At 34.7% G+C, this 10,357-nt stretch overlaps 1 protein-coding gene across 1 annotated transcript in view; it reads right to left on the bottom strand.

Annotated features, from left to right (window-relative positions):
* Positions 1 to 369: 369 nt before the first annotated feature.
* The window catches only part of PPM1B (protein phosphatase, Mg2+/Mn2+ dependent 1B), a 79,893-nt gene continuing 69,905 nt past the window's right edge, over positions 370 to 10,357 (bottom strand). Inside the window, exons 6-7 of the mRNA XM_074378793.1 lie at positions 8,224 to 8,268; positions 370 to 7,520 (exon numbers count right to left, since the gene is read on the bottom strand). Of these exons, the coding sequence (XP_074234894.1) occupies positions 8,224 to 8,268 (45 nt within the window). The 3' untranslated portion in view covers positions 370 to 7,520. The remainder of the gene's footprint in view (positions 7,521 to 8,223; positions 8,269 to 10,357) is intronic.

Here is a 10,357-nt window from a genome sequence, read left to right as displayed (position 1 = left end):
CTGACTGTCAGGAGAGGGTAGCAGATGGGATTATATACTAAAGTGACCTTGATTGGTTTATAGCCATCAATATCATATAATTCAGTCCATTTAAAGATTACATAGCAAAGCTTCCTCCTCATCCAACCCCATCATCCCAGCAATTACTCAAGAAAAGCATTAATCAATCAAATAATAAATACATTCATGTAGATAACTACTAAATAAGTACATAAATAGTAAATCCCTGGTGGTACTTACCAGAGAAGCCCATGTGAAAAGTAACTTTTCTTGTGAATTTTACCTCATTTGTATCTTTTGAAATACGTTAAAATGAAAATTATTAAATATAAAACAGATGTGAAAGAATGTTACAGCCAAGCCCAAATCTACATTAACACATTTTTATTCTTTATATTCTTTCTTCCTTTCAGTCAGACTAATGAGGTATAAAACACAAACTAGGTGTATGCTTGGATGAGTCCTGACAAGTGTATGCTCACGTAGTCACCACCGCCATCGCAATACAGAACAATCCCGTCACTCCCGGAAGCCGCCTGCCGCTCCTTACTAGTCAGTCCCCTCCCCCCGCACCTGGCAACAGCCCATCTGCTGTCACTAAATCCTGCCTTTTCTCCAATTTCAGATAAATCAAATCATTGAGTATGAAGTCTTTGGGGTCCGTCTTCTTTCACTTAGCATGTTTTGTGATTTACCCATGTTGTTGCATGAATTAGTAGTTCGCCCTTTTCATTGCTAATTCGTATTCGTTAAATGGATGTGGTTTATCCTCTCACCAGCTGGTGAACTTTTGGGGTGTTTTCAATTTTGGGCTATTATTAAAAAAGCTTTTATAAACATTCATGTAGATTTTTGTGTAGACATATGTTTCCATTTCTCTTGGGTGAAATACCGAGTGGAATTGCTAGGCCATAAGACTAGTTTGTAATGTTTAAGTTTGTAAGACATTGCTAAACTGTTTTCTAACATGGTTGGACTTTTACCTTCCCGTGAGCGATGTGTGACAGCTCCATTTGCTCCGCACTCTCACTGACTGTCTGCGACGCCAGTCTTCGTAACTCTGGTCATTCCAGTGAGTTGTGGTGTTAGTACAATTTGCGCTTCCTTAATGACTAATACCTTGGAGCATCGGTGCTTATTTGCCACTTGTGTATTTTCTTTGGTGAAATACTCAGTTTTTCAATCTTATACTTATTTAAAAAATTTATCTGTTATAAACACTAGTCCTTAATCAGATACGTCTTGCCTAAGGCTTGCCTTTCCATTTTCTTAACAGTGTCTTTCTCTCTCTAGTAGAGTAGAAGTTATTCTTACCTGAGCTTTGCCTAACCAAGATTCCTCCAATGTCTTCATCTAGAAATTTTAGTCTTAGCTCTTACAGTTAAGTCTGTGATTTGTTCCAAGTTAGTTTTTGTGTGACATGAGATAGGGGGTAAAGGTTAATTTTTTTTTTTTTTGAATATAGCTATGTGTTTGTTCCAGAACCATTTGTTGAAGAAACTTTCCTTTCTCCTATCGAATTACTGTGTCAGCTTTGTAAAAAATCAACTGACCATATAAGCGTTACATAGTCTATTTCTGGAATCTCTACTGTGTTCCTCTGATATGTGTGCGTACGCATATGTATATATATATAGCCTGACGTCAAAAGCATGTTATCTAAATTACTGTACCTTTATAGTAATTCTTGCAACCAGGTAATACACATCCCTTAATTTAATCCTACTTTATCAGTTGTTTTGACTATTCGAGGTCCAATTGTATTTATAAATTTTACAATCAGTTCGTCAAATTCTATCCAAAAAAATGGCTGCTAAGCATTGTGATTAGGGTTTCACTTAATCTTTAAATCAATTTGGGGATAACTGACATCTTAACTATATTAAATCTTTCATTCAAGAACATCATATCTCCATTTTTTAGGTCTTCTTCAGTTTCTCTCAAAATGGTTTGTAGTTTCCCATGTTTAGGTCTTGGACATACTTCATCAAATTTAGCTCCAATTGTTTCAAGGTTTTTGATGCTATTGTAAATGTTATTGATTTTTTTTTCATTTCAATTTTCAATTGTTTCTAGTATATATAAATATAAATATTTTGGTACATTGAAGTTGTATCCTGTGACCTTGCTAATTAGAGTTGTAGTATATTATAGTTCCTTTTCACTTTCTATTTACACAATCAAATCATCTGCAAAGAAACAGTTTTGTGTCTTACCAATTTGGATGTTTTTTATTTTTTGTCTTGTTGCATTGGCTAAAACCTCCAGTCAACATTGAATACAAGTGTATTTTTCGGTTTATTAGAGGGAAAGTATTCAGTCTTCTACCACTAAGTATGGTATTAGGATGAGGTATGACATAGTCACCTTTTAACAGGTTGAGCAAGTTCCCTTTTATTTGTAGGTTGCAGAGAATTTCTACCATGAATGGGTCGAATTTTACCATTTTTTTTTTTCTGAATGTAATGAGATGATACGGTTTTTCTTTTTTACTCCCAGTGTGGAATTACACTGATTTATTTTCAAATATTTCCTCTAAGGTGTCAGTTTCATTGGCAGAAAATACTTCATAATATTCCTTTTATTAAAAAAAAAATGTCTATAGGATCTGTGCTATCTCCCCTTTCATTTCTGATACTGATAATTTCTTTCTTTCCTGATCAGTCTGGTTAGAAGTTTATCAACTTTACTGATATTTTCAAAGAGCCAACTTCTGATTTGATTTTTCTTTGTTTTCTAGTTCACTGATTTCTTTTATTCTTATTGTTTCCTTCTTTTCCTGCACTTGCAGTTTCTTAAATTGACACCTTACATTCTTCCTAATGTATGTTTAAAGCTATAAATTTCCCTCTAAATACTGCCTTAGCTTTGGTCCACAAATTTTGATATGCTGGGATTTTCATTTTTATTCTAGTCAAGATATTTTCTAATTTCTCTTGTAGTTTATTTTTTGACACATGGATTATTTAAGTATGTTGTTCTTATCTTTCTGTTACTGATGTCTACGCTAATTCCACTGTGGTCAGAGAATATGCCTTGTATGATTTCAATGCCCCTTAAATTTAGTGAGAATTTTAAGAAGCAGGGGTATCTTTTCCTTGCCTACTTTCCCCTTCTGCTAATTGGATACAGATAACGAAGTGATGATAAAGCCACAAACAGAAAAAGCTTCATACCTGAATCACCAATGAAAGAAAGAAGCACAACTTACCTGGAACACCCACCTCGGTCTATATACATGAGCATGAAATAAACTTCTATTGTTTGAACTGTTACAGGTTTGGTTCTGCATGTTGTAAACAGTTCAGCTTACCCTTATTAAAATGCTGCCCATCTTTTTAAGGTTCTCCTCTGCCTCCCACTTCCCTGAAAGTGAATTTTTCACAAAACACATAGTCTACATTTTAGTTCATACAACCTAAAGCATACCTGCCACAACTATTCAACTATTTTCATGTGTTCCATTAACAGACAAAATCTTCATATGAATAAAATATATATGAAGTTTACTGTATCAGCCAAGGTTCTTTCTTAAAAGTATTTTTATTGAAATACAGCATGTATACAGAAATGTGTGCCAAGAAATGTACTACCTATATAGACATGATATATAATTCATCTATCTGCAGAAAATTATGAAGCTGTCTACATCTGGGGTATTTTCTTCCTTTCCGTTATTTCTTTCTTACGTGCTATTTTTGGAGCCTTGGCAATCAAGAACGTCAAGAAAACAAGAGATAAAAGGGCACCCAAAGTGTGTCACAGAGAGGCTTTTCCAGCTCAAGGCTAGAAATACAAAGCTGGTCCTGTACATGCTGCTCAGTTCCTCCACCACACTACTACAGTGCAACTTTTCCTCACTTTTTAAGGGGAAGAAGATGTAATACAGGTAGGGAGGGATGTAGAGAGAGAAGCTACACTTACTCCTTCTGCAGAACAAGTGCTACACTCCAGGGCCACTGCTAGCCCATGTGGTATCTTTGGTAAAAAACCAAAAAGCAAAAAAAACCCAAAACTCTCCAGAAAGATTCCTTTTTCCAGTTGCTTTACTTCCACCTGACAGATATTTGTTGCAGATACAACTATACTATTAGTAAGAACACCTTCCTGCCACTTGCTAGAAAGTTGTAGTTAAGTTCCCCGTGTCTGTGATGTGAGTAGCACCCTTTGGATGTGGCACTGTTCTGTTCTGTCCAGTTTACATGCTGCACTTTACCTCAGGCTGTGGAACAAGTTGTAGTTTTGATTTTTTTGCTTAAATGCATTGGGGCTATTTAAAAAAAATTTTTTTTTAGTTGAAGAATCACATACATACAGAATAAAAAGGGAGATGTACCTATAAAGAATAAACCACCACCACAAAACAAAAAGAAGAAACTACCAGTTTACAAAGAAAGAAATGTAACAAGTTCAGAATCTCAAAAACACATAAATGAGGCAAGAAACATCATAAGCACAAATAAACACCTAGATGTGCAAGGACCTAAGGGAACAGGGTCACAGTGAAACCTCTAAAAAAGTTGACTTATACACAAGTGATAGGGCCAGTAAGAACTTTATCTCCTATTTTACAGTAATGGAAAACAAGAAAATGATACTGAAAATCTAAGATTACTTCTGGCTGGCCAACTGTAGTTATAACGAAGTGTGGAGAGGCCACATCAGAAAGGTAAATGTCATCCCAGTGTTTGGAACACATAAAAGATGGCAACAAATTGATACTGATCCCAGGAAAGGCCCTAGTAGATCTTTATTATAATGATGTTTTTAAACCTTTTGGAAAAAGAACGTTGTTCACTATGTATCAGCAGGTTTGACTTAATTTCATGAACTTCTGGGGACAGTTACTTGATTAACACTTGGAAAACGCAGGACTTCAGCAAGGAATGTAAGATCCCATGACATCCTTATAGACAAACGTGGAGAGAAACGGGCTGACAGATGCATCAGTAAAATGCTGAATTCTTACCTAACAGGTGTTGACTGATAGACTGGCCAACTTGTATCATACCAAAGAGAAGTTTCACAGGCCGCTGCCTTCAAACTTGTTTCATTCAATATTGAATGTTTACATATCAAATTTTGGAGTGACCGAAAAGAATAACATAGCACATGTATTTCAGACGAATCCAAAGATATTTCAAAAGGTTAATAAATTTAACACAAGAAAATTTACAATAAATAAAGGTCCTGCAAAGCAGGTTAAACAAAACACTAACTGCACAAGTGCAGGAGAAAGACTACTTAACAGCAGTAAAGATAATTAATCTCAACTTAATCAGTATCTCACTGGTAAGTATAACTCAAGACAAGTAATCTCAGTTCACCAGTATCACGTGGGTGTCAGAAGAGCTGGCTCAACATTTGGGTGTTAAATAGAAAAACAAAAGAGTATTAACAAGAACAAAGGACAACAGCTCTGCTACCTATAAATGATCAGTTCTGGATTGTATAGCTTAAGAAAGATAGAGAAAAAACAAAGCCTTTGGGGTTTGGATGGTAAAGACAATGGAAGCCAAGATATATGAGGGAAATAACTAGGGAAGAAAAGAGAAGTTGCTGGGAGTCACTGTAACACCGGTGCTTAAATGTTTGGCCCCAAAGGGTTAGTAAGACAAGTGACGGGAAGATACAGAGAATGAACCAGGACAGGCAGAGCTGCCCCCAAATGGAAGTCGATCTGGTCCCTGGTGAATCGGATCAGAGCTGCTAAAGAACCATCTGGCACTTGGGGATTTTCCAACTTTGAGATATCATAAATACGTATTTAAAGATCTATCCAGCTATAAAATTTATTATTCTCTCTTTGAAGAACACACAAATGACAATTCTTCAGAACTACTATGTTAAAGATTTTGAGGATGTAAATCTACAGATTAGTTTGCTTTATTGGTCACTTTATCTCTCAAGTTGGCATTTGTGTATATATGTGTTATATGTGTGTGTGTGTGTGTGTGTGTGTGTGTGTCTTTCTGATGTGCAATTTCTCCTAGTGTTAAAGCAGTTGGCATTGACGTGTAAACTTTTGATGGTAAAAGACATCTGACTAGTGCAGTGCATACACTGTTACACTGTAATAAAGACTACTGTCTTAACTGCCAGATTCATGTGTCCCATCCTGAAAAGCCAAAAGCCCTAAAAACACACACACACACAATCATGGGTTATTAGAATTCCTTCCTTTTCAAAGATAATTTTACATAGCCAATCTTCCAGGTGTATTTAACTTATGGCTTTCTTTATATAATTTAGGCTACCCATTAACTATATGGAAATGTGTGACATAAACCTAATTCTAACCAATTTTGATTCTGTCTTATTAAAGGTATGTCTTAGCACGCTACGTGAAAGCTCTAGGCATAACTACTGCATAGCTGAGATTCCCTTAAGTCCGTTTCAACATTCATTCTCATCGATTACACAAAACATGAATCCATGCAATACACAAAAGAAACTAGCCATTCCACATAACTACATCTTAGAATTATCAGGGATTGAAAAAGGAAACTTTTCCATGATCTTCCCTAAAAGAAGTTACCTAGTGTCTGTAAAGTTTTCTATGTTACCTCCTAGAATATTTAATTTTCTTTGGAAAGGCAAGTCAACCTTGGCACACGTTTGTGCTCAAGGAGCAAATGTGTTCCTTTTGTTCTTCCTATACTTTCTCACACCTTTCAATCTCAGAGTGGAAATAAAATCTCTCAGAAAGGGAATGGACATAATTACTGCACAATCACAGTCACTTACCACTCCCTGATTATATAAACTAGCGAATGGAATTGCAATAAAAGGTACAAAAGGGGAGCTTACCTAGGAGGTGTATGGTTGTCCAAAAGTACTTTCTTTTGGCAACTGGGAAAAGTATCCATGAGAAAACACCTGAGCTGATTCCTTTTCTGATGAAGAAATTCATTACCTTCTATATTCCTAAACATAGGGCTCTGAAGTCATCAAGGTGAAGCTAAAAAGTATCTAACTTAAGGGGGTTATTAAGATTTGTATTCATGTAAAACAAGCCAGTAACAAACCTATCTCCCTTTCTATTAACTATAAACACTGTACTTCATATTTCAGAAGAGATCTGGGCATCATAAAAGCCACAGTCACAAGCTACTCTTACACAAATATTTAGAAACCCAGTAACTTGTGATTTAAATAATGCCTTTAGGAGAAGGGAAACAACAGTGACAGATTAAAGCCTGCCTTTAACCATGAAAGTCCCTGGAATAAAAGCAAAAGTGCTGCCAAGAAGCCACAGGTATTTATCACATGGACAGAGGAAAACAGGATTTTGAAGAGTGCAGTGACAGTTCTCGGCCTCCACTAATGGGCTATAAGGTTAAAGGTTAATAGCAGTATAAATCCTACAATTACATAATGTGGGGTTCGTTTTTATTTCAGATTTACAAAAACCTTTTTGTTCTTGTACTTTAATGGCCTTGTAAGTTCTGCCAGCCACTGCCTTTCTTGTCACCAGAGCGCTCAGCGGGTTTACAAGTGGACATGCCCAAGACTGCCATCTGGTGGAAATGATAGAAATTGAAATGATTTTTGTAAGTGATTAAGTCCGTTGTCTACTAAAAAGGTATGAATTCAAAATATTCAAAACTAGTTACTTCACAACACAGTAAGAAATATAAAATAAGGATTTAACTTAAGAAATGCATAGAATATATGGAGAAAATGATAAAACTTTACTGGGGGTATTACAAAAAACAAACACTTGCATAAATAGAAAGATGTAGCATTTTCCTGGAATGGAACTTATCTTTGCTAAAGATACCAATGACTTCCAAATTAATGTACATATACAACAAAACAAAATCAACAGGACTTTTATCTGGCAGGGAAATCTTGGCCAAATTATTCAAAAGTTAATCTGGAAGAATAAACATTCAATTTTTGTTTAAGTAGGTTATTAAGGGAGCACTCTCCTTACCAGATAATAAAATGTATAATAAAACTATAATAAAGATGAAATAGATACATAATATAAAGTAATGAAATAGAATGCCCATAAAATACAAACATATACAAGAATATGCAGTAAAAAGGCGTTTTCAAATAAATTTTAAAAGACTGGCTTATGTGTTACTACTGTGAGAGAATAATGGAAAATATTACATGATTTTTGCCTTGTAGTAATATCCCAAATAAATTCCATTTGTATTATATATTTATAATAAAAAGGCCAAAAGTCATAAAATATATGTAAATACTTACTCAGAATGTGAAAAGACCGTCTAAGTATACAATTGAAGGTTCAAACTGTTAAAGAAAATGATAAAATTCTAAAACTATTGAATGCATGAAACCAAAAGACACTTCTCAAAACTCATCAAATTGAACACCTAAGATCTTTGCAAGTTTACTTCACATAAATTTAACTTTCTAAAAAAGTAAAACAAAAAATGAACTCCACTATACTTGACTTAAAACAGTATATGGAGGAAAAAAAGGGAGTTATTTTTGACCTAATACTCTTCAGATCAGAGCATCATAGCTCCCTCTAGTGCTTCTACTATCAGTGATTAGAAAGCCTTTACTCTGCCTATAGGAAAAGCCGGCACAGAAACAAAGTTACTGTGTGAGAAAAAACACAGAAATAGAGTAGCATGATATAAGATTGGGGGGTGGGGGGAGAACCTACACCATTGAGCTTGTAGCTCTTCAGGAATTAGGACGTTTCAGTTATTGTTAAATGTGTTTTGTTTAGTCCCATTCATTCTTTGACATTCTTATTTAAACAAAGAGCATTAAAAGGCAACTGGTGAACTCAGGAAAATAATTTGTAACATGTAACAGAATAATGGCTAATTTCCTAAATATATAAAGAGCTCTCACAAATCAGTAAGAAAAATGATCAATGTAACAGAAAATAAGCAACATATATGAACAGGCTTTAATGAAAGACATTTAATTAGCAAAAAAAGAAAAAAAAAGTTCAATCTCATTAGTAACCAAATAACTGAGAATCAAGAAAATACCATAAATTACAATATTCTACCCACCAGATTGGCAATGTGCAATACTGCCAAAAAAGCAGAAGATATGAGTATTTTTATATACTACTGGGATTATAAATTGGTACCATTCCTGGAAGACAAGCCAGGACCACTGAATTCACTTAGTTTCTGCATTTTATATTTAATTCAAAAGTTTATTAAAAATCCAAACATACCGAAAATTACAGAAAATATAGGACAATCTTACCTACTACTCAGATTTAACAGATGTTAACATTTTTATAATTTTACTTTTGAAGGAATATTAAAAAAAAAACTCTTTCCAATGCTTCTGAAGAACTACTGTCCTAAATTAATGTGTCATTTTCCCATGCATGTTTTATACATACTAGGTACCTATAAATTATACACATCATAGTCCATCAACTCTAAGTTTCCATTATTTTATGTACCATTCCTTTATGTATGATTAAAAAATGTGCTAACTATGAAATAATGCCTTAATAATATTTAGGATTATTTTATACTTATTGTAATAGGTTTTTCAGACTTTGACTTTAACAAAACCCAACTATGGAATCAAAATATGAACAGCTATGACCAAGTTGGTACAATTGTAAGATGTCATGATCTAAGATGCTTCTCAATTTCAAAGATATTAAAATATGAAAAAAATTCATTTTGAAATAAACTTTGGAGATTTAAGCTTTTACATAAACGACGTTCTTTTGGAACTTGCTGTTTCCCTCAGCATTATGTTTTCTGAGTATTAAAAGATGGCTCACTGCCCAAGGAAGCAAAGCCAGTAGCAACGAGCTGCTGCAGGAGCACCAGATTCTCTTCTTAGCCCAGCCTTTCCTCCATTCCTCTAAGTGTTCCAGAAAAAAACTGATTTATGCTGAAGGGAACTAATAGGGAAGAGTTATTCCTCAATGGAAACATCTGCCTTCAATCAGGAAAATAGTCTAGAGACAGTCACTTCCAAGGCCCAGGAATGAACATACTTACCAGTTGGGACCAGGGCAATACAAGTGAGGCACTCACCTTGGAGACGAAATTTAAGGGGTGCCAAAAAAATTCAGTGATCAAGAGAAATATTTTAATGCAACATTTAAAAGAATCAAAATGAACACAACAACCATGATGCACAAAATACCAAAAAATTTTAAAAGACAATTATTGTTGCTTAATTTTCCTATTGCCTTAAGCTCCAACATAGCATTGCAGGGCACTCTTACTCGTCCAACCTTACAGGGGAAGAATGGGGATCACAGTGATGCGTGTGATACTACACTACAGTTTAAAATGTCAATGTGAAATGGGAACAAAGTAATTTTCATAGGTAGCGTGAATAATTTTCAATATTAGGTCCTCAAATAGATGCAGGCTAT

The sequence above is a fragment of the Camelus bactrianus genome, chromosome 15, assembly GCF_048773025.1.
Source record: "Camelus bactrianus isolate YW-2024 breed Bactrian camel chromosome 15, ASM4877302v1, whole genome shotgun sequence".
In the NCBI taxonomy this organism is placed as follows: Eukaryota; Metazoa; Chordata; class Mammalia; order Artiodactyla; family Camelidae; genus Camelus; species Camelus bactrianus.
This window is presented reverse-complemented; position numbering and strand designations above follow the sequence as displayed.